General features: G+C 37.2%; 1 protein-coding gene across 3 annotated transcripts in view; it reads left to right on the top strand.

Moving 5' to 3' along the window:
• GRM5 (glutamate metabotropic receptor 5) overlaps positions 1–26018 on the top strand; it is a 554896-nt gene that overhangs the window by 379961 nt on the left and 148917 nt on the right. For all 3 annotated transcript variants that reach the window (XM_037841016.1, XM_037841014.1, XM_037841015.1), the window contains exon 4: positions 21535–21770. In XM_037841016.1, coding sequence (XP_037696944.1) covers positions 21535–21770 — 236 coding nt within the window. The remainder of the gene's footprint in view (positions 1–21534; positions 21771–26018) is intronic.

The following is a 26018-nucleotide window of genomic DNA, read 5'->3' as shown; positions in this document are numbered from 1 at the left end:
ACTGAAATGTTGCTATAGTATGTAACTTTCTTGGGGTAAAGTAGGAACATGTTGGAAGTTAAGCAGTTATCTTAGGTTAGTTGTCTTTTTCTTACTCCCTTGCTATGGTCTCTTTGAAATGTTCTTTTATTGTATGTTTGTTTTCTTTTTAACTTTTTTTTTCATAAAGTTGATTTGAAAAAAGAAGGGAAAGTTAAAAAAAAAAAAAAGTAAAAAAGACAAACAAGGGAAAAAAAAAAAAAAAAAAAAAAAAAAAACGATGTAGTGCCCCCTTGAGGAGCCTGTGGAGAATGCAGGGGTATTCGCCTACCCCACCTCCATGGTTGCTAACATGACCACAGACATAGGGGACTGGTGGTTTGATGGGTTGAGCCCTCTACCATAAGTTTCACCCTTGGGAAGACGGTTGCTGCAAAGGAGAGGCTAGGCCTCCCTGTATTTGTGCCTAAGAGTCTCCTCCTGAATGCCTCTTTGTTGCTCAGATGTGGCCCTCTCTCTCTGGCTAAGCCAACTTGAAAGGTGAAATCACTGCCCTCCCCCCTACGTGGGATCAGACACCCAGGGAAGTGAATCTCCCTGGCAACGTGGAATATGACTCCCGGGGAGGAATGTAGACCCGGCATCGTGGGATGGAGAACATCTTCTTGACCAAAAGGGGGATGTGAAAGGAAATGAAATAAGCTTCAGTGGCAGAGAGATTCCAAAACGAGCCGAGAGATCACTCTGGTGGGCACTCTTACGCACACTTTAGACAACCTTTTTTAGGTTCTAAAGAATTGGGGTAGCTGGTGGTGGATACCTGAAACTATTAAACTACAACCCAGAACCCATGAATCTCGAAGACAGTTGTATAAAAATGTAGCTTATGAGGGGTGACAGTGGGATTGGGAATGCCATAAGGACCAAACTCCACTTTGTCTAGTTTATGGATCGATGTGTAGAAAAGTAGGGGAAGCAAACAAACAGACAAAGGTACCTAGTGTTCTTTTTTACTTCAATTGCTCTTTTTCACTCTAATTATTATTCTTGTTATTTTTGTGTGTGTGCTAATGAAGGTGTCAGGGATTGATTTAGGTGATGAATGTACAACTATGTAATGGTACTGTAAATAATCGAAAGTACAATTTGTTTTGTATGACTGCGTGGTATGTGAATATATCTCAATAAAATGATGATTAAAAAAAAAAAAAAAAAAAAAAGGAATGAAGTACTGATACAAGCTGCAACATAGAGAAATCCTGAAAACATTGTGCTAAGTGAAAGAAGTCAGTCACGAAAGGTCACATATTGTTGTATGATTCCATTTATAGGAAACATCCAGAATAGACAAATATAGACATAGAAAACAAATTGGTGGTTGTCAGGGATTGCTGGGAGAGGAGAATGGAGAGTGGCTGTTTAATGGGTATAGGGTTTCTTTTTGGGGCGATGAAAATGTTCTGGAATTAGATAGCAGTGATGGTTGCACAACATTGGGACTGCGCTAAAGGACACTGAATTGTACACTTTAAATTAAAATGGTAAATTTTATGTTATTTGAACTGTATCTCAATTTTTTTTAAAAAAAGGAGCAAAGTATTGATACATGCTACAGTATGGATGAACCTTGAAAACATCGTAAGTGGAAGAAGCCAGTCACAAAAGACCACATATTATATAATTCCATTTATAAGATATGTCTAGCATAGGCAAATCATAGAGACAAGTAGAATAGTAATTGCCTAAGGCTGGAGGTAGTGGTGAGGGTGCTGGAGAGTGATAGCTAAAGAATATGGAGTTTCTTTTGGGGATGATGAAAATGTTCTAAAATTAATTGTGGTTTATGGTTGTACCGCTTTTGAAAATACTAAAAACCATTGAATTGTGCACTTTATATAGGTGAATTGTATGGTATGCAAAGTATATCAATAAAGTTGTTAGGAAAAAAAAAAAAAAAAAAAAGAAGACACAGTTGTGCAAGGAGTACAGGAGAGCATGATACTACAGAAGCCCCGGAGAAAGAGATTTCCAACGAGGAAGTGATCAACCATCTAAAGTACAGCACAGGCCGATGGCCCTCAGCACCCCTCCCCTGCCCAAATGTAACTCAGAGCAATTCTCTACTTTGCTCTGGTATCTTTTAGAGCTAGCATATAAATAAGACATGCTGATTCCTCCCTCATATTCTCTGCATCCTCTCCATACGGCTCCCTATAGGCTGATGCCTTCCCCTCATACTTACTTGTTTAAAACACTGCCACTAAGTCCCACATAGAAATTCAATAACTATACTCTATTTTTTAATAGCTTGGAGTCTCCTGGTCTGAAATTGCAGATATTAAACAATGAACCATTTGACATTTCACCCTTCTCTATTCTGTCACAGTCTGGGCCCATGTTTCTACTAAAGACAAATGTACCTCCCTTAATTCTCCTTTTCTTTCTCTTAGACATGACTTTTGCTCTGGCTAAACATCCAAGTATGAATAGCCAGTAAATTTGAAACATTTAGGGGCACTAGAAACTACAAAAGGGATTTTGTCAGCCTAAACATATCTATAATAAATGAATTTGGTACTGTGAGGTAAAAATAAGTCTACTTCTCAGAAATAAATTGTTCTTAAGTCACTAGGCTTCTCTAGTATGATTTTAATAACCAGACATGGGTCCAGAGAGAAGGAATGACCAGCATCAACTCACATTCACAGTGTTGATTTTTTTTGTTTATTGGCTTCTCTGTATGGAACTGTAACTAAAATCCTGCATTCCTCATTGCCAATAATTTCACAACTGCAGAAAAGCATATTGTCCCAGCTCTTTGGAACAAGTGAATTTCAGTTTGCTGCTTTCGCAAATCTCCTGTAAGAAACAATGTCTCAGACAAGGCAGTACTTACATTGAAAGGAACAGGTGCTGCTATTCTTCCTGAGAAAATGTGCATCCATGTGCATGTGTATGTGTGTGTGTGCATGTTTATGTACATGTGTCTGCAAAACCCTAACTGCTCCAGTCTTCAGATGTCATTGTTACTTTTACAATCAGCAGAAAAGGCAAGAGGGTCAGGTACCCACATATGTAAAAACATACCGTCCATCAGATGAACATCATTTTGGGTAAAAACAATCCAACAAACAAACTACAAAAACCATAATAACAAACATAATAATCTTCTTGTTATTAAAATGTGATTTACTGACAAGATTGTGGGAAGAAGGCAGAGTAGGAAGCTCCAGGAATCAATCCCTCCACCAGAAGAACTATTAAACAGACAAGAACTATCTCACAACTACTGTATTTTGAAACTCTGGATTCTAATAGAAAACTGTGCAGCATCCAGAGAGGAGCAGGAGGAAGAGGCTGATAAATCATGGCCAATGCCAGTGAATCGCACTCTCTGGGCAGTGGCTCCCATCGCCCATCCCCCAGCCTTGCGGCACTCAGCAGTGAAGTACTCAACCCTGGCCCCTCCTGCAGCTTGCAGGTGCTAGGGTAGAATATGAAAACCTAGTTCCCTAAGATCTGGGGGTGTGCAATTCAATGGTGGATCACTGCTTTTGGTTAGCAGCTTCAGATCACTAGGGTGCCTGGCTCAGAAGGCAGCCATTGCTCCAACCTGCCCCAAGCCAAAGTGGCAGAGAACCATTAAAGACCCTTCCTCAAAACCACAGACAGTGGTGAGAGGACTGTATTTACTGGGCAAGTGATGAATCAAGGAAACACAACTTCAAGGAGCCATTGGAGATGCTCCTGGAGCTCTAGCTGTCCCTCCATCACCCCTCCCTAGGGCAGTGTGGAGCTGGCTGACACTCCTTTGTGGTTCCCCAGCCACCTCCCAGCAGGGAAGGACTGACCTGGGAAACTCCTCTCAGGCTCGCCCCTCCTCACAGAATCTGTCTTCCAGGCAAAAGCAAATTGAGACAGTGAAAGTTGTGTAAGAAACAATTGAGTCAGGTGGCCTGGGGCAAAGTCTTACCTCTTTAAATCTTGCAATGGAGCACCCAGGAAAGGGATAAGGTCTGTTTCTTGTGGAGTAGAGGAGGAATTCCCCTGTAAACAGGGGAACTCCTAAGGCCACTAGCAAGAAGAGCCCAGGACAAGACACAGGCCCAGGAAAGAGAGGGAGAACCCTGCATTTTGCATTTGCCTTGGACTGAAATTGATAGAAGGGCAGAAAACTGAAGGACAGCACCAGCCAATGCAAAGCCAATTTGCAAAGAGCGAAAGGTTTTATGAATTGGTTTGTTTCGTTTTTTCAGCTTCTGGCTCTCAAAAAAAAAAAAAAAAAATCTCCATCACGCAACTATTTGGATACAAACGCAAGAAGAGACAGCTCAGGAACTACAAAAAGAGGACAAGACTAACAAAGAAACAGGAGATGATGGCCCATCCAAAGGAAGAGGATAAAAATCCAGAAGACATCAACGAAGTAGACCAGATTATGAACATACTAGACAAAGACTTAAAAAAAAACTTCAATATGCTCAAGGAGATTAAGGAAAATATAGAGAAAGAACTAAAGGATATCAGGAAAATAATGAATGAACTATATGAAAATCTCAATAAAGAGATGGAAATTTTAAAAAGGAACCAAACAGAAGTACTGGAGTTGAAGATAACAAAAACTGATGGGAAAATTCCCATGAGGGTTTCAACAGCAGATTTGAGCAGGCAGCAGTGAACTTGAAGACAAGAAAATAGAAATGAGTCTGGCCCAGGACCAGAAGGAAAAAAAAATTGAAAAAGCAAGAGTATCCTAAGTGACCGGTGAGGCACCATCAAGTATACCAATGTATACCAATATATGCATTACGAGAGTCCTAGGGGAAGAAGAAAGACAGAAAGGTGCAGAAGGAATATTCAAGGAAACAATAAAATAAAACTCCCCAAACTGGGCAAAATATGTGAATATGTACATCCAAGAAGCCCATCAAACACCAAACAGGATAAATCTGAAGAGAAATATACCCAGAAACATGGTGGTCAGACCGTCAAATGCAAAGGACAGGGAGAGGGTTCTGATAGCTCCAAGAGAAAAGCAATGTTTAGGTACGGGGGTCCCCAATTAGAATAAGTCCCTACCTTTTATCAGAAACCATGGAGGCAGGGAGGCAGTGGGTTGAAATACTTAAAAGTGCTGAGAGACAACAATTGCTAACCAAGAATTTTATGTCTGGCAAGACTTTCTTTCAAAAATGAGGGAGAGATGAGACATTTCCAAGATAAACAAAAGCTGAGGGAGTTCATTACCACTAGGGCTGCCCTGCGAGCAATGCTAAAGGGAGTTCTTCAGACTGAAAGGAAATGACACCTGACAGTGACTCACAGTGGCATAAAGAAATGAAGACCTGCAGTAGGGGTAACCACTGGAGTAATTATAAATGCCAGTGGTATTGTATTGTATTTTTTGGTGAGCAATTCCTCTTCTTCTTAAAGTTGCTAAAATGGAAATGCCAAAAAAATAAGGGGGGGGGTGCTTTGCTTTACCTAGGGTTTTGGACACAGTGTACAAAGATATAATTTGTAACAAGTACAAACAAAAATAGGTGGGGGGCAGAGGAGTATAGGAACAGCATGTGCGTATGCTGTTGAAGCTATCTTGAATCAAATAAAAAATGATTGTTACATAATTAGGATGTTAAATATTAACTCCATGATATACACAAAGAAAATACATGAAAAATATATCCAGAAAGAAATGAGAAGGGACTCAATATGGTGCAATGCAAAAATTAATTAAATATGAACATAGGCATTAGTGAAAAAGTTGAGAGCCAAAAGGTATAAGACTTGCAAAAACTAAATAGCAAATTGACAGATGAAAGTCCTGCATTATCAGTAGTTTCTTAAATGTAAATGGATTAAATTTAAAAGTCAAGCCCTCAATCTTGGGGTTTGCCTTTATGAAACTTATTCCTGCAAAGGAGAAGCTAAGACTACTTGTAACTATGCCTGATTCATCCCCAGAGAACCTCTTTTGTTGCTCAGATGTGGCCTCTCTTTCTCAGACAATGCTGCAGTTAAATTCAGTACACTCCCCCCATGTGGGACATGACTTCCAGGGAGGTAAATCTCCCTGGCAACATGGGACATGACTCCTGGGGATAAGCTGGCCTTGGCATCATGGGATTGCAGGACTACTGCTTAACAAAAAATGATTATTTCTAAACTTAATTTCAGAGCTGTGATTTAAAAAGAAAACACTCTCTGGACTTAATGAAAAAATATGTTTTTGGGTCAGGAGGGTGACTCTGGCATGGGAGTGGTTTGACGGCCTCCTGCAGCAGAACGGAGTGTTCTGGTGACTGGGAATGTGGAGGGGCCATGAGATCTGGGTATGATATCTGGGCAGGGAGTTGGAGAAGAACTGTGGTGACAGCACAGAGAAAGGGTGTACAGTGAGGCATGAGAGTTAACACTACCTGGGCCCGGGAGACTGGAGGCATGGCCTTCCATTCTTACTCTTAAGTAACCTGCCTCTGGAGTGTGCTCAATGAGATCAAAATGCCCTCTCTGTTCTGCCAAGGAAGGCTGGGGGGAAAGCCCTGCAAAGTGCCCAATTCTTCAATGATGGTTTTCATCAAACATAGAAGGGCCTTTAAGGGCTGTCCTCGAAAGAATGAGCATAGAGGTGGAAAGTTAGGGCCTGTGAGTAAAACTTTTGAGGCCTAGGCTTGGGTATCTGAAAACCCTGGGCTTTTGTCACGAACTCTGTCAATTGACAAGTCTGAGCAAGTTGCTTAACCCCTGTGGGTCTTGGTTTCTCATAGCTCAAGTGGCCACAACAATATCTGTCTCAGAATGTAATTATGAGGATTTATTGAGGTGGTACTGAAGTACTTAGCGGTACTTGCTAAGTACGTGCAATTAAGTACATGCAATTAAAATCAATTGCTATTGTTACTGTATTTAAATTAAGTATAATGGCTAGAGATATTTCTCAACAGCAAGTCCATTTATGAGAATGTAAGCTCTCTCTAGCAGGTGTCAGGGTTAATTTCCTGTGTCTGCTTGGCTAGGTTATGGTGTTCAGTTGTTTGGAAAAGCAAACACTGGCCTGAATTGTGACCTTGAAGGTTCTTTATAGATGGTCTTGCATCTATAGTCAGTTGACAAATACTAGCTATACTGACAAAGAAAAAAAGAGAGTGGACACAAATAACCAAAATCAGAAATGAAGAGAGGGATATTACTGCCAACCCCACAGAAATAAAGAACATTATAAGAGGATATTATGAATAACTGCTTGTCTATAAATTAGATATCCTATATGAAATGGACAAATTCCTAGAAACACACAAAGTACCGCATGACTCAAGAAGAAATAGAAGATCCCAACAAGCCAATAGTTAGTAAAGAGATTTAGTCAGTGATCAAAACCCCGCTCCCCGATAGACTCAGGAATAGATGGCAACACTGGAGTATTCTACCAAACAATCCAAGAAGAATTAAACTAATCTTACTCAAACTCCTCTAAAAAATTGGAGAAGAGGGAACATTCCCTAACTCATTCCATAAGGCCAACATCACCCTCATACCAAAACCAGATAAAAATAGTACAAGAAAATAAAATTATAGACCAACATCTTTAATGAGTATAGATGCAAAAATCCTCAACAAAAAACTAGCAAACTGAATCCAATAGCTCATGATCAAGTGGGATTTATCACAGGTATGCAAGAAATAAGGAACATAAGGAAATAATCAAAGTAATATACTACATTAACACAATGAAGGAGAAAAAACACACATGATCATCTCCACTGATATGTAAAAGGGATTTGACAAAATTCAGAACTCCTTCTTGATAAAAACACTTAGATAACTAGGAATAGAAGGAAACCTCCTGAACATGATAAAAGGCATACATGGAAAGCCCACAGCTAGCATTCTACTTAATGGTGAAAGATTAAAATGTTTCCCTCTAAGATCAGGAACAAGACAAGGATGCCCACTGTCCCCACTGTTATTCAACTTTCTACTGGACATTCTTATTAGGGCGATTAGGCCAGAAAAAAAAATCCAAGACATCCAAGTTGGAATGGAAGATGTAAACCATTCCCTATTTGCAGATTATATGATCCTATATACAGAAAGTCCTGAAAAATCCACACCAAAGCTCCTAGAGCTAATAAATGAATTCAGCAAAGTGGCAGGGTATAAGGTCAACACCCAGAAATAAGTAATGGTTCTATACCCAAACAATGAAAATTGGAAGAAGAAATCAATTTTAAAAATTACACTCACAATAGCAACTAAAAGAATGAAATATCTAGGAATAAATATAATTGAGGATGTAAAGGACTTGTACATCAAAAACTAAGAAACATTGCTAAAAGAAATCAAAGAAGATCTAAATAAAGGAAGAGTACTGTGTATTCATGAATTGGAAGACTAAATATTGTTAAGATATTAATTCTATCCAAAGCGATTTATAGATTCAACACAATCCCAATCAAATTTCCAGCAACTTTCTTTGCATTAATGAAAAGGCAATCATCAAATTTATATGGAAGGCTAAGAGGCCCTGAACAACCAAAGCCATCTTGAAAATAAAAAAATGAAGTTGGAGGACTCACACTGTCTAATCTTAAATCTTATTACAAGACAAGGATGCCCACTCTTCCCACTGTTATTCAACTTTCTACTGGACATTCTTATTAGAGCAATTAGGCCAGGAGACAAATCTAAGACATTCAAGGAAGAATGGAAGATGTAAACCAAATAGTGGGGTACTAGTACAAGGACAGAAATATAGACCAATGGAATCAAATTTGGAGTTCAGAAATCAATGCTAATGATAGTTCCCTGAAAATATGGGTATCTGTGTGACACCTAAGACTCAGAGTTAGAGTTCTACAGCTCTGAAAGTCAGCATTTCTCCATAAAGCAGCTGTTAAGGAAGCTGAAAAAAAAGACCAGACTACAATTAGAGGTATGAATGAAATGGACTTGGTTAGGACTAAGGTAAATTAGAACACAGGGTAAAGGATGATTCTGACCATATTTTAAAACTCCAACTTCTGCGTGAGACCAAAGGAAAAGAGGTTTAGTTGGTACAAAATTTATATTTTCTGTAGCACACTATAATTTAACCTGTCTGGTCAGTTTATTTAACAACATAATTACATGGAACCTAGAATAGGAAATGAGTTCTTGTTATTCTTTACAGACTAATGTAATACCCCAATACATCCAAGAATATTTTGGGCAGAAAATAAAAATGTATTTGCAAAGTTCTCTTGAGGGACTGGGGAAAAATGTGGAACTATTAAACTCCGCCCCCTCCCCCCCGCCCCAGGAAATTCTTGCTATTCTCCTAAGCAATAGGGGCTCCAAATTTAATAAGCCAAGCCCTTGATCTAGAGGTTTGCTCTTATGAAACTTATCTCTCCAAAGGTGAAGCTAGGCCTACTCACAATATACCTAAGAGTCACCCCCAGAGAACCTCTTTTGTTGCTCAGATGTGGCTGTATCTCTAAACCAACTGTGCAAATAAATTCATTACACTTCCCTCTACGTGAGACATGACTCCCAGGAAAATAAGCCTCCCTGGCAATGTGTGACATGACTCTCAGGGATGAGCTTGACCCTAGCATCACAGGATTGAGAATGTCTTCTTGACCAAAAGGGGGAAAAGAAATGAAACAGCATACAGTTTCAGTGGCTAAGAGATTTCAAATAGAGTTGAGAGGTCATTCTGGAGGTTATTCTTATGCATTATATAGATATTCCTTTATAGTTTCTAATGTATTAGAATAGCTAGAAGGAAATACCTGAAATTGTTGAACTGTAATACAGTAGACTTTATTCTCAATGATGATTGTATAAGTATATAGCTTTTATTATGTGAGCATGAGATTGTGAAAACCTCATGACTGACAGTCCCTTTATCCGGTGTATGGGTAGATGAGTAATGAAGACAAAAGAATATATGAATAGTAGTGGGGTATAAGGGGTATGGGATGTTTGGGGTGTTCTTTTCTATTTTTATTTTTTTATTATTTATTTTTTTATTTTTATTATTTTGGGGGGAGTAACAAGATGTTCTAAAATTGATTGTGAAGATGAAGGAACAACTATATGATGATACTGTGAGCCATTGATTGTACACTTTGGAAGGATGTACATTTTGGAAGGATTATATGGTGTGCGGATATATCTCAATAAAATGGCAGCTGAAAAAAATCAACATTCATATTTATGGCCAACAGATTCTTGAAAAGGCTGTCAAGTACAGTCAATTGGGAAAGTATAATCTCTCCAACAAATGGTGCTGTGAAAACTGGATATCCATTTGCAAAAGAATGAAAGTGGACCCCTATCTGATACCATGTACAAAAATCAGCTCAAAATGAATCAAAGGCCTAAATATAAGAAGCAGAACTATAAAACTAGAAGAAAACATAGGGGAACAACTTCAGGATTGTGTGTGAGGCAATGGTTTCTTCGAGTTTACACCCAAAGCACAAAGCAACAAAAGAAAAACGTAGATAAAAGGAACCTCATCAAAATTAAAAACTTTTGTGCATCAAAGGACTTCATCATGAAGTAAAATGACAATTTACACAATGGTTTTTATATAGAGAGGTCAAAATCTTTTGAGCATCTTCTAATAGCTCATCCTTGTGAACAGAGATTCTTAACATCTTTGTCTGTGTATTCTAACACAATAGAACTGAGCATTTTATCAGAAGATGAATTCAGTAGTTTAAGTTGATCCTCTGTTTACAACTTCAGAGAGGAAAAAAAAAGAGATGATTCCAAGTTGTGTTTGTGTGCGTGTATGTATATATAATTTATATATGCATACATATATAAATATATACATAAACTCACACAATAGGCATTAAATTAACTCTCTTCTCTCCACCTTTTCATGCATAAAATTGGACAAATATGGACACAGATTTGGATCAAAAGCTGCATTCAGTAGGCTGTACTGGTTCACCTTTGGTTTCTAGATTTAGGTAGACCTGGGTTTGGTTCTTATATAACCATGGATAATTTACTCCTTTCTAAGCTGTAATTTTCTCATGTATGATGTGAGGATATAAAAACGTCCACCACCTAAGATTTTACATTATATACAATACCTACCAGAGAATAAGCATACACATAAAGTAGTTAGAACAATGCCTGGTAGAGAGCAAACGCTACATGTTAATTGTTATCCTTCTAATAAATTCTCATTTGCCTGTCTCTAATGCTGAATATGTGTAGTTAATGAAAGTTTTTCTTCCTTTTATTCCTCATGTGAAGCACTCAGCTTGTGCTCAGTTTCTCAATAGATTTTGCTAAATGAAAGAATAGTGTAAAAGACTGCAGGAAGTTCAAGGAAGGTGTGAGGAATAGATATTAGGTGTGAAATTATGAGTTCCTCCATGAACTTTTGCCAGAGATAAGGAAGGAAATAAATTTCAGGGGGATTATTTCCATCAATATCATCATGATATATGTCTTATTGGTTAGAATTTAATAGGTGTTCAATAAACAAATATTGATTGATAGACTGAGCATTTTGCTTAGCACTGTGTAGGTACCGTGATTGTGCTCCCAGAGGCTGAGCCTGGGCTTATAAGTAGACAAATAATAAAGAGAAGAAAATAATTGGGGGAAAGTGAGCAGTGTCATAGTACAGAGAGATAACAGAAAACATTTAGGGGCTAGTTCCACTGATGAAAAGCTTAACAGAAGGAATTAGTCCAATTCAGCCAAACAAAAGTTTGTATCCTCAGTAAGGTTCATGAGAAAACAAAGAAAAGGTTTTGTAATGCTGTGGTTAAGACAGCCTACTCATAAAGAGCTTTAACTGTTGAACAGAATAATTTTGCTTATTAAATTGTTACACATTTTACACCATAGACTCGTTTTTTTTTCTTTCTCCAAACAGCTATGACAAGAGAAAGAATAGATTGTGTAATAAATGGAGTAATAATTCTATTTACAAAGACTTTCTAGCTTCTCTTCTATGAAGGATATATATGGTTAGGGTGGCATCCCTGGAGGGACAAGACTTTGAACCAAAGGAGAGAGTGTTTGCCATTCCACAGCCTAAATCGAGGCAGGTTGCATGTTTCAACTAATCTCTTTGTTCTGCTGGTCAGAAGTTTCTCCAATTCCCAGGACTTTGGAAGTCAGTATGCTGACACACCCATAATTAGGTCAGATCTCCTAAGATCATATCACTTCCAATATTAACATGCTCTACCCCAAACCTAGGAAATGTTGAACAGAGGTGGACAGTGAGTAATAGTTTGCTATTGCTGTGAAACAAATTACCACAAATAGCAACTTTAATTTATTATCTCATAGTTTCTGTGAGTCAGTAGGCCAGGCATGGCATAACCGGGTGCTCTGCTCAGGGCCTCAGGCAAAATCAGACTCTTGGCTGGGCTGTATTTCTTTCTGGGAAGTCTCAGGAAAAACTGCCAAGCACATTTAATATTTGACTAAATTCAGTTCTTTTTGGCTAGGCCTGTGTCCCCGTTTTCTTGCTGGTTGTAAGCTAGGGCCACTCTCAGCTCCTAGAGACCACCTGCATTCCTTACCATGTGGCCCCTTCGATCTTCAAAGCTAGCAATGGAGACTCTTTCATGCTGAATTCCTTTTTTTGTTCAAATCTCCTTTGCCAGGAGGAGCAAGTCCCTTTGGGCAGGGGGTGGGGGTGGGTCATCTGATTAGGTCAGGCCCACGAAGGATAATCTCCTTATTTTAATTGTGGTAATAATATATATTTAACTTAAAATTTCCCATTTTAACCACTTTCAAGTGGACAATCCAGTGGTATTAATTATGTTCACAATGTTCTGTTACCATCACCAACATCCATTACTCAAATATTTTCATCACTCATACAAAAACTCATTAAGAAATAACTCTCCATTCTCCTCACCCCTTTGACGCTGCTTCAGAATTTTTAGTAGTTTACTTAACCATCAGAGTTTGGTTTCCTCAGCTGTAAATACTAGGACTAATAATAATTATCTCTAGGGCCGGTTTGGACACCACCTGATTTATGCTAGACGTGTAGCTAACTATGTTAGTGTCTTCTTTCTTTTGAATGTTCTGATATAGATCCTCCAATCCACATCTACTTTATCTTCTGCAAAACTCAAGAAATAGGAAAGACTGAGATTTACAAAATCTTGACATAATTTTATTTTCAGTAAATAACCTCAACATTTTCTCAAAATTTCTACATTGTGCTTGGTTTTGGAATTGAACAATTCATTAGTTGTGATGGATGTGTATAACTAAGAAATTTTACTTAAAAGCTCAATTTCACTGCTTGTGTCTTACTATTATTTAAAGATTCTAAGACCTCCTACTATACCAGAAAAAAAGGGAATATCATATGAAGACAGCCAAGCCGTCAGTAGACTCCCACTTTTAGGAAGAAAAAAATCCCAAAATATCTGTTAAAATGCTATTGGTAAGGGATTTGGCAGGATGATGATTACATGTGGGTAGAACAGCAGTTTCCATAATAATTATGTGGGTTGTGAACAGATTTTGAGAAAAAAATGCTGGGATGAGGCCTAATGAATGTAGTCATTAACCTTAATAGCACCAGGTAGAGAATGGAGAGGGCCATTTCAGAGGGGGAATCAGTTTAGCCTTTCGAAGGCATTTTATAAGGCACATACAGTGTTGATTTCTCAATTAAAAAATGAACAGAAGTAGTTATCTGGAAAGAATTCTGTGTAAATTGAAGTCTGCTTTTTAAAGTCTAATTTTTAAATGTTATATTAAATATTCTTGAGCACTCACTATGCACCGGGCATGATAATAAGCCTTAGTACATAAAGATGTCCAATACATGGAATGTATAGTCTACCTCAGGGAAACAGAAGTAAATCTAGCTAAAGTTAAATACGATGACAAATGCAAAATTGAAAGCATCACGTTACCTCTATGAGACCAGGAATTGTGTGCGTCGTGTTCACTACTATATCCCACATTTAGAACAGTAGTTATACAATACTGGTTCAGTGAATCAAGGGATAAATGCCACAGGAGTTTGCAAGCAGAGAGGAGGGAACTATTGAGTCCATGGGAGATTGATAAATGTTTCCCATACATCTCATTGAAGCTAAGGCTGTCTGCTTATTGGATGAATTGTTTTTTTGTTTGTTGGTTGGTTGGTTTGTTTTTATCAAATCAGGAAACATGGGAGGAGTTGAGGGGATGGTACACTGTGGAGAGGGACTAGCATCCTCAAAGTCTTGGAGGTGTGAAAGTAAAGTATTTGAGTAACAAGTAATGTGCTATGTCTCCAATACACAGCATGGCACAGGTGCGTGACTGGTCTCACCAGTACTAATAAGTTCATGACAAGAGGACTAAAGATTTCAGTGAGCTAGGAGAACTGTGTATGTATAACACACCCACACACTCATATCCCCCCCCCCATGTACACAGTCACACTTTTGGGGACACAGATTTACTCATTTGATGACAGCTAATGTCTAGGAACAGTCATGCAGATACCTACATTTTGACTCTGTAATTGCTTCTTTTGAAACAGACCTCAGGATGATTTGTTTACATTATTTGCCCATGGCAGGTGGCACAGCGAGATGCCTCCCCAAGAACTCCGTGGAATTATATAAATAACTGTGCTGCCTTTTGTGAGTTCAGCTAGCGAAATCCATACCCATTTTAAGTGATTGGTCTTCCATGTAATAAATCAAGAGATTGTAAATGTAAGAACCAAGGCTTTGGAAACAATCAGAATAGCAATGAAGGTGATCTGGAAATAATCTCAGGGAAGTGGGACAGGAATGTAATTTTCAGTAAGAGATGATTCAGTGACTGAAAACCTGCTGAGTTGTACTGTTTTTTGGAAAAATGGAATGAAAAGGAACAGGGCTGTTAAGTCTGAAGGATAAAGGAAGAAAGCTCAACATGCTGGAAGCTGGCAGTGCCCATTCAGGCAGGTCATGCCTACCGGACTGTTAGTATTTGAAGGCACAGACTGGAACCTAGCACAGTGGCTGGCACAGAACAGACATTCAAGATGCTTGTTGAATTAATGAATTGGAAGGAATAGACATGGAGATTGTTGCTAAAGGGTCCGCAATGCATTTTTAGTGTTACATATATTTTTCTGTTTTCCTTAGCAATACTTTAAAACAGTTATGCTGATAGGAAATGAAGAAAGGAAGGAAAGGATATATTGTCTGTCTTTTACTTAGATTTTGATAAGACAGAGAAATTTTAAAATTATTTAGCATTTGTGAACTTTTTCCTTCACAGCTTTCTAAGAACTTTCATTATTCCTGTCAGCTATAGCTCTCAGAGGTTTCCACATTCCAGCAAGAACAAACTTTGATATTGAACCTATTGGTTGCAGACCCACAGTAATTATTTGATAGCCATTAATTGGAAATCTGTATCAACAATTTAATACAATGGATTATACAAATAATAATTCTAAATTTAAAGGACTTATATTATATTAAAGGACTTTATATTGTATTATAAAGACATAATTGTAGAGAGTGTCAGGCATGCCAGTTCTATAATTGTCATTTTTCTCATTTTTTTGAGTGCTAACAGGTATTGTTAATCATACAAAGTCATAAACATAATAGAATAGGGTGGGTGTTCTAGTTAGCTAATGCTGCCGGAATGCAAACACCAGAGACGGATTGGCTTTTGTAAAAGGGGGTTTATTTGGTTACACAGTTACAGTCTTAAGGCCATAAAGTGTCCAAGGTACAGCAATCAGCAATCAGATACCTTCACTGGAGGATGGCCAATGGTATCCGGAAAACCTCTGTTAGCTGAGAAGGCACATGGCTGGCGTCTGTTCCAAAGTTCTGGCTTCAAAATGGCTTTCTCCCAGGATGTTCCTCTCTAGGCTGCAGTTCCTCAAAAATGTCACTCTTAGTTGCACTTGGGGTGTTTGTCCTCTCTTAGCATCTCCAGAGCAAGAGTCTGCTTTCAACGATCATCTTCAAACTGTCTCTCATCTGCAGCTCCTGGTGCTTTCTTCAAAGCATCCCTCTTGGCTGTTGCTCCTCTTCAAAATGTCACTCTCAGCTGCACTGAGTTCCCTCTGTCTGTCAGCTCATTTATATGGCTCCAGTGACTCAACTTAGACCCACCGTGAATGGGCAGAGCAACACCTCCATGGAAATTATCCAATCAGAGTCATCACCCACAGCTGGGTGGGGCACATCTCCACAGAAACACTCAAAGAATTACAATCTAATCAACACTGATAATGTCTGCCCACACAAGATTACATCAAAGATATTGGTGTTTGGGGGACACAATATATTCAAACTGGCACAGTGGGCTAATGTGGTATAAGAGTCGCAGATTAAAAAAATGGTTAACCTGTATTTTCTTTAACATTCAAACCAGTTATATAGAGAGAGAATAGGTAGATATCCAGAATGGAACAAAATGGGCAGAAAGCATACAAAGAGGAATCTGATCATCACAGGTCCCATGTTGTACCCATTCTTCCCACTTGCATCCCCAAACCTGCTTCTCTTCCATAATTTCCCAACCTAGTACATAGCATTACAATATTGTTATTCTTCTATAAAAACATAAGAATGGTCCTTCATCTGCTCTTCTGCACACATCTATCTAGCCGTAAGTATTCTTTCTACCTCAGAATACCTTAAATCTATGACTCTTCTGGCATCCCCACGGCTACTGCTTTAAGTTGATCCTCCTTCATCAGTTTCCTTGACCATTCCAACACTTTTTATAACTATTCTCGAACACCAGTCTCTAAGCACTCTGATCTGTCACCCACCCCGTTCTCACAGTTCATTCATTTATCATCAACTTGTCATATCATTTCTCACCTTAAAAGTCACCAGTGGCTCCCTTGGCCTGCATGATCAAATCCAAAACCTTTGTTATGGCACAAAATACCATTCACAATTTGTCCTCGTCAGCTTAGCTTCTCATTACTTCACTATCCTGTATCCCCTAGATAGTCTCAATACTTAATATGCATTATTCTCTGATTTAAGAATGTCTCCTCTTTAACTAGGACATCATATTTCAAAATATTATTATCTCCCCATCATTCACCTTTTGAGATTCAAGTCCTATCTCCTAGGAAGGTTTAATCAATCATGTTTTGATTTGCTCTCCCATAGCATTTGGTTCATACCTACAACACAATATTCATTTATATGTGGTCATTTATGTATAACTCTGTTTTCCTCTCTCATTCCTCCACTAGACCATGAGTTCTGGTAATGTAGTGTCTGTGGTAAATGTAATGTATGTTTTTCTCAGTTTCAAAACAATGTCAACACTTAGTAAATGTGGTCGATTGCATCTTTCTTCAGAATATTCATTATTCCACCCTGCGGGAAAACTCATCCATCCCTGTTCCATTCAGGTCAGGTTTGGTCATGTGACTTGCTTTGGTCAATGAAATGTGAACGGAAGTGACATATGCCACCTCAGAGCAGAATCTTCATGACTCTCTGCTCTCTGTTCTTTCCTTTTCTACAAGACCTGCAATGTCCCCAGAGGAGGCTGCTCTTCCAGACTGGGTCTTGGAGTGAATATGACATGGAGCAGAGTCATAGGCAGTCCACAGTGAACACAAAGGTTAAATGAGAAATAAACATTGGTATTAAGGCACTGAGATATTGGGACACTTTATTGCCACAACATAATTCAGTCTAAAATAGAGGGATATTTAGTAAATGCTGTTGAAGGAAAGAAAGAAGTTTGCAGAGATATAAAAGATGAATTTTACTGGAGAATTCCAGAGTCAGTTTTGTTTTAAACTAGAACCTTCTTTTGAAAAGAGAGAAAAATTAAAACTTTTAAGAGTGGCTAATTATTAAAAATAATGGGAATTGGGGGTTCATAATAGAAAGGGCGAAAGGTAGATTGCAGAGCAGGATATGTTTTGGTAATGCAATCTTGGGGAAGAAAATGAAAGTAAATTCTTGCTAAATAAGCACGTCCTTAAGAAGAAGATTTAAAGGAATCAAGGTACCTCCTATAGAGGTGTTTTAGAATAGGATATAATAACGGAGGAGAAAAGGCTCTAAAGGAAATTATTGGGATATATGAAAAAATGGAAATATAGACTGTAAACTTTATATCAATGTTAAACTTCTTGAACTTAATAACTATACTTAAGGTGGTTACATAAGTGAATATCATTGTTCTTAGGAAATGTACATGGAACTATTATGTGTTCAAGAAGCATGATGTATACAGCCTATCTCAAATGTTTGGAAGATAGATGATAGATAAATAGATAGGTATAGATATGTATATGGATCTAGATCTAGATATAGATACAGATATAGATATAGATATAGATAGATGGAATGATACATTAAATGTGGCAAAATGTTAAAATTGGTGGATCTGGGTATCTGGTGGGAGATCATGTATGTTGGAGTTCTCTATGTGGGTTTTGTATTATTTTTGGAACTCTCCAATAAGTTTGAAATTATTTCAAAATGAAAAGTTTAAGGGAAAAAAATTACTCCTCTAGTTAAGCCAAGCTAAGTAAGTTAAGAATGATATTCCTATTCCAAACGTTTAAGCTAGTCTGTTTCCATGGTCAAAGAAATACTGTAAGCCTAGCTAAACAACATTCAAATTATTAATATGTAGGTATACAAAGAAGTGGAAGGAAAAGAATGAAGTGGACTATGAGGAGATGGCAAAATGCCTAACAGGAAGAAGAGAGAGAAATTAGATCAAGAGGGAGAGAGAGAGAATTGATCTAGAAGATTGCTTTACATGTGTAGGTGTTCAGTAAATGTTAGTTTTTTCTTCCCCTTTCTTTCCTAATTCCATAAAATATATGTCACCCAAACACATTAAAGTAGAGCCAGAATCTTGAAGGATATACTGGTATATAAATGTAATGGAAAGCATTAGACAGTAGAAGATAAGTTCAAGATTTTCTTTTTTCTTTTGAATTTATCACCCCTTACTTAGAGATGCCCTATCTTCTTAAGGCAAATCTTAAAAACACATTTTCAAGAAATTATTAATATTTAATAACTTAAACCAAGACAGCACCATCTAACTTGCCAGCATTTAGTGACTTTTTTTGGGACTTACATAGCAGATATTCTCCAATAAATTTAAATAGGATGACCCTGTTTTGTTACATGAGATTTTGAAATTATCTGTTCCCACACAAACTCTTTTATGGTTTTAATTTGCTGTTGAATGAAAACATTTGGAGCAAAACAAATTTTAAACTCACCACCCTACCTTATAACGCTACCAAAAAACATCATATTTTACTAAATCCCTAAACTTACAGATTTATAAATGATAAAAGAGAGGGAGAGAGTGATGAGAGATAAGTAAATTAACACTCTACTCTTCTTTCATGGAAACGTTACCTGTACAAAGTTTCTCAAGACAAGCTTTTCACAATCCCCATTAAATTCAATGAATGAATGGTGAAGGGTAAATTGGATCCATTATAATCTTACATCTCTTATGTAATATCCGTAAGCACAGTGTTACATAAGAAAGAGCTAGCAGGAACAAAAGGAACGATTTAAATTCCCACTTCCTTGGAGAATGGGGCTGTGCTTGACAACAGAGCTTCCTGCCCCATTTGCAGCACACCCATGCATCTCCCCGAGTGCCAGTGAGATCCACATTCTCATACCAGTGATATAATAAACCCTACAAAAAGAGGGAGAAAATGAGGCAAACAAGCCCACTTCATTTCAACTTGTCAGTTTTAAATAAAATTTTCTGGAGCTGAAAATTAGAAACTTTAGGGAAGATAATGTGTGAAGCGACTGAATTCAACATTGGGACAAAAACTATTGCATTAACATTTTTTTTCTTGATCTGTCAAAAAAGTTTTTGAAGTTTCACCATAGATAAATTTTAATGAAATATCTTCTTGTCAAGGAGGACTTAGAATGGAGCTCATTTTGTTTATTTTTTGTATCCCCTTCCACCCACTGATAACTTAGGAAATAAGTCATTTCAAGCCCCTATGATATCTTAATGAGTAATCTATGACCTTTAGAGCAACTCCCCATTATTAATTTTTAAATCAGTGTTGGTATAGCAGAGTATTTTGAAAAAAGTACATGCTTTTTCTATTATTTTGATTAATTACTTACATAATCCTTTGCCCAAAAATGGTTTTATCTGTGAAATATTGGACCACACTATGGCTACCAAAAAAAAAAAGTTAAGACAAAATGCATCTCAAAAAAGATAAAAAGAAATTAATAAACAGAAATATCTGAATAATAATGAAATAATGGTTGATAATATGAATCCTTGCCCCTTCCCCCCCCCCCCGCCCCCCTGCCCCTTTCTCTAGCACTCTCTCACTCCCACCCCCTGTCGCAACTTACCTCCAAACCCTCCTGCTTTGCATTCAGGAATCTCCATTCTCTTAATCTTTCCAAGTCCCTCCATACCCTTCTCTTCTCTCTTTGTTGTTAATTTTTTATTGGTAAAGTTTTTCTTGTCTTTCTTCATCTTTCCTTGAAGAGCACTTGCACCTCTTCAAAGAAAAAATAGTACCACCAGTTTCCAGCAAATATACAGCACACCCTGTACCTTCCAGTGACAGAGAGGATAGGGTAAGTCAGAGTCTCCTTTTTCCTGGATGCCACAGGGTGCACCCAAATTTGAAATACACATCTTCTTATGTCTTTCATTTCCAACAGTGTGTCTCATGCATCTTTCAGAGTAAGCTTAAAACACCTTCCTCTGTTCTGTTATACTCTCTTTTATTGTTATGATATGAACTCTCAATTTATACCACGTTTAAAATTCCTAGGTTACTTTGGGTTAACAGTGCATGAAACAATAGTACTGTCAAGGAGCCTGATCCCTGTCACCATCCTCGATGTCCTATTGTTAAGAAGTTCCTTCAATCACTCCAACGTAAAGCATGATTTCATACTGTATATTTTTAATGTATTAGAGAAGCACCATAGGATAGGAGAGAGAATATGGAGTATGGATTAAAGGAGGGTTTGAACAATCAAGATTTAATAGAATAGCCATCAGCAGGGTTTCTTTTTTTTTACTTCTCTGTAATTCACTTTAAAATGTAAATAAAAATGAGTATTATCTCATAGGATGGTGAAGTGTGAATGTTAAGCAGGTCTTGGAAACATTTTTCTTTCTTATTTTATGATCATTATAATGCTTAAACAAAGTAATAAAAAGGAGTATATGTAAGTTTAACTTGAACTAGCTGTAAGTTTTTAGTCAATAGTGTGAAGGGGTACAGTATGCAGTTTCCATACACATACAGTATTTTGCAACCAGTGAAATTCTGCCAAAAGCACTAGATTGTTCTCTGCAGTTCAGGGTAAATGTGAGTGGTGCTTTTCAGCATTTTTAGACCCTAAGTTTCCATGTTTATGTTACTGCATTTTTTTATTCTAACAAGCTGTTATCTCAATAATCACCTGGGTGGAATGCAGGACTGTAGTGTGACCTGAAGCAGTGATTTAATGACTAATCTTTTCAAAAGGAAAGCAAATGGGCACATTTGCTTAGAGGATTTCTGTTCTAAGCTGGGGGGTTTTTGTTTCCCCACAGTGACGGCTGGGCTGACAGGTACGATGTGACAGATGGATATCAGCGAGAAGCTGTTGGTGGAATCACAATCAAGCTCCAGTCTCCCGATGTCAAGTGGTTTGATGATTATTATTTGAAGCTCCGGCCAGAAACAAACCACCGAAACCCTTGGTTCCAAGAATTTTGGCAGCATCGTTTTCAGTGTCGGCTGGAAGGGTTTGCACAAGAGAACAGCAAATACAACAAGACTTGCAATAGTAAGCAAATTTATTGTTTTCATTTAAAGTGGATAAGGTGAAGGTTCAGATTTAAGTAAACTGTCGTGTGGCTAGTGGCTGTAATCTGTTAAAAGAAAGACTTAGATAAAGAGTGAGTAGTGCTACTTATGGTGATAAACAGGTTTTATGCTCACTAAGGAAACGTATCAGAACAAGTGTTGACTCTGTTAGAGAGTTTAGATGATCAGATTAATTATATTTATATCATCCAAGAGATTGAATATACTTCTATAAGGTACTATACTAAAAGGATCATGTGAGCTCCAGAGAAGAACTTTTTTTTAATTAGAGAAACTGTAGGTTTACAGAAAAATCATGTAAAAAAATACAGCATTCCCATATATACCTTACACCATTATTGACACTTTGCATTATGGTGGTACCTTTGTTACAGTTGATGAGAAAATATTATAATTGTAGTATTTACTACAGCCTATAGTTTACATGAGGGTGCATTTTTCCCCCAATATACCACCCTTTTACTAATAACTTGCATTAGTGTGGTGCAGTTGTTATAATTCATGAAAGACCATTTTTGTAAGTGTGCTATTAACTATAGTCCATTGTTTAAATAGGATTCACTGTTTTGTACAGTCCTGTTTTATGTTTTAATTTTTATTCTAGTAACGAATATATGACCCAATATTTCCCCTTTAAGCCGCAGTAGCATATGTATTTCATTGTTGTTAATTATACTCAATGTTGTGCTACTATCACTGCCATCCATTTCCAAAACTTTACAATCAACCTAAATAGAAATTTCATACAAATTAAGCATTAACTCCCCATTCTCTATCCCCAACCCAGCCCCTGGTAACCTATATTCTATATTCTAACTCTATGAGTTTGCTTATTCTAATTATTTCATATGAGTGAGATCATACAGTATTTGTCCTTTTGTGTCTGGTTTATTTCACTGAACACAATGTCTTCAAAGTCCATCCATGTGGTCGCTTCTACCAGAACTTCATTCCTTTTTAATGTTGAATGATATTCCACTGTATGGATTTACTACATTTTGTTGATGCATTCATCAGTTGATGGACGCTTGGGTTGCTTCTATCTTTTGGCAGTTGTGAATAATGATACTATGAACACTGGTGTGCAAATATCACAAGTCCCTGCTTTCAATTATTTTGGGTATTTACCTAGTAGAGGGATTGTTGGGTCATTCTACATTTAGCTTTCTGAGGAACTGCTAAGCTGTCTCCAACTGCAGATGTGCCATTTTACATTCCCATTAGCAATGAATGAGTGTTCCTATTTCTCCACATCCTCTCCAATACTTGCAATTTTCTGTTTTTTTCAATAGTAGTCATTCTAGTAAGGGTGAAATGATATCTCATTGTGATTTTGATTTGCATTTCCCTAATAGCTAATGATATTGAGCGTCTTTCATGTGCTTTTTAGCCACTTGTACATCCTTTTCCCCATTTTTTAATTGGGTTGTTTGACTTTATTTTTGAGTTGTAGGATTTTTTTATATATTCTGGATATTAAAACCTTATCAGTTATTTGGTTTCCAAATATTTTCTGCCATTGAGTAGGTTGTATTTTCATTTCATGATAAAGTCCTTTGGTGCACAAAAGTTTTTAATTTTCTGGAGGTCCACAGAGGAACTATTTTGGTTGTCATTGAGGGCAAGGACTACATTCTGCTCAGTGCTATTATGTTTAGCATTTAGCACATTGCCAATCATATAGTGAGGGTTTCATATATGACTGAAGAATGAACAAATGAATGTTCACACTTCCATTAATAAAACACAAAATAGCAACAGGGATTTTCTATATATAATTATGCTGTTCCAGGAGACATAACCTGATTAGTGCCATTTCATTCAGTCTTTCAACAAATACTGTCAAGGACTTAACAATGGGCCAAAAATCGCTTTAGCTATAGGGGTACCAAAGTGAGGAAAACTGCCCTCAAAGGATTTAGTGCCTAGTAAGAGAGAGATCATTGTACCAACAAAAATTGCAATTCAATATTGAAAATTGAATAGGGTTGTACTTGGTTAGTATTATCTGAAGCACATCCAAAGAGAATCTTGACTCCTATTGTCAAGTAGGGTCAATACCCACACACCTACACACATACACACACATTTTCATAGGCATAATATAGCTAAAATGTTTTAGTTACTGTACGGTTGCTTATCTATGATCCCATTATAGTGCATTGGGACAGTGTGTCTGAAATCTGGCCCATGAAACAATTCCAGTCCATGGAAAGGCCATCACATAGCAGCAAAAGGAGAAAGATAGGAACAATGTAATAAGTTTTCCATGAAGAATTTTTCCCCTGAGGACATCTCCATCCCATGTTTTTGTTGTCAGTTTGTTCTTTCATGAAATGATGAGGTACATAAATGGCATTTTATGATTGTTTTTAAATGCTCAGTAAAATAAGAAACTGGTGGTGGCAGCCTTAAGTCAGTTCCTATTTAGGGAGCAGAACAGGGAGAGAAATGTTGGAGAGCAGGGTATTGTATCAGTAAATGAAATCCAGAAATTTGAGAAGCATTGTATGGCAATGTTTGCTTCCGATATTGGCCATTCTTGTCCTATATCTTCTAATACTTATTTTCTTTGTCTTTTTTTTTTAATTTACATGAAAAAAATGTGTAAGAATAAATTGCATTGTGACTTATGTTTCATAGTTTCGATTTTTGTAGCCAATTTCCTGTTTGTCACAGTTCTACAGGTTTCTGAGACACACAGACTTCTTTTCTGTCCAGGAGAGCATATGCCTCTCTGTGTTTGATTCTATGTTTGAATGCAAATTACTAAATTTAGCTACATTGGAAGAGTTATAAAGGGTATGCAGTAGCTCTGATTACATGTCCAGTTGCTCCTTACTAAGAAGTTGGTGATAATTCTTAACTGGTGAGGTTCAGAGAACTTTTATAGTCAGTCTGCACCCTCTTCTGGAGTTAATGCTAAAATTTCCCTGGTCCCTTTGAGCTGAAACATCTCCTCTTGTATCAAGTTCTTTGTTTTCTGTCTCCCTCTTTGCTGGAGGTTTTGCTTAAATATAGGCTTGAAAAGCTCTTTAATTGGTTTCCATGGAAACATTATTTCTATGGAAACGTCTCTGTAAAAACCTTCCTTTGGTTCTGCTGCTGTAGCTCTCTGTCTCTTACCAGAGCCCCCTGATTTCCCTGCTCAGAATCTGTTCCCCTACGCTAGTAATAAAAAGCACTCTTGAGTCCTCCCTTGGAATCTTATCTGACAACAAATATCATTTTGTACATAAATGTGAATTCTTCATATCTAATATCTTTGTTATCTTTTATCCTCATTTCAGAAATAACAAAACCAAGAATTAAGATGAAATAACTTGCTCAAGGTGACATAACTATTATCTACTAGAACTTAAAAATGAACTCAGATTTGTCTATAGTTTAACTAACATGGTAACTAAAGAACCAGAATACTACAGGGTAAAAAAAATCAGCAAAAAATTTGCATTAAATATAGTTAATATATCATTCAAAGGTAAAAAGAAGAAAAATTATTCTTAACCTAATTTATGTATGGCTATTGAATACAATCTTATATACCCCAAAACTGACTACCCTCTATTTTTTGGCTTATTAACTATTTCCTTTTTTACACAAATGTATTTTTAGCGCCTCTATTCCCATGTCTCAGAAGGGAGCAGGTAATTCATTCATAGCTATGGCACTACTAAATATGACTAACTCTCTCTTAACTATAATTCATTTAAGCTCTTTCATCAGGCACTTTGCATGAGACAGTCATTTTTACCTGAATTACATTTTTGATTTGGAGTGGTGAGAAATATTAGGAATTCATAATCCATGTTGGACAAAAAGGCTTTGTCTTATTCCTTGAACCTCTCAATTGATAGTTCAATAAATTTGGGTTGAATTAAAGTGACAAAATATCTTGCTTTAAAGAGTAGCTTATTTTTCTTAAAAGCTTCTTAGAATGCAAAGAATAAAAGCTAGAACTTGAGTGAGAGTATGTAAATCTAGTAGTCTAGAATTAATCGTAGCCTTATGGAAAATAAACAGAGAAATCTTTGGGTAACCAGAAAGTTTAAGGAAAATTCCTAACCTCGAATAAGTAACAGAACCATCCTGGAAAGAGACCAACTCCTAGAAATTAATTCTGGATGGATTAAAAATGTGATATTTTAAAAATCTGGGTGGAAAATCAATGTGACTAACAGCACAAGGTTAATAACAAAGCCAATAA

This window comes from Choloepus didactylus, chromosome 6, assembly GCF_015220235.1.
Source record: "Choloepus didactylus isolate mChoDid1 chromosome 6, mChoDid1.pri, whole genome shotgun sequence".
NCBI classification, from domain to species: Eukaryota; Metazoa; Chordata; class Mammalia; order Pilosa; family Megalonychidae; genus Choloepus; species Choloepus didactylus.
This window is presented reverse-complemented; position numbering and strand designations above follow the sequence as displayed.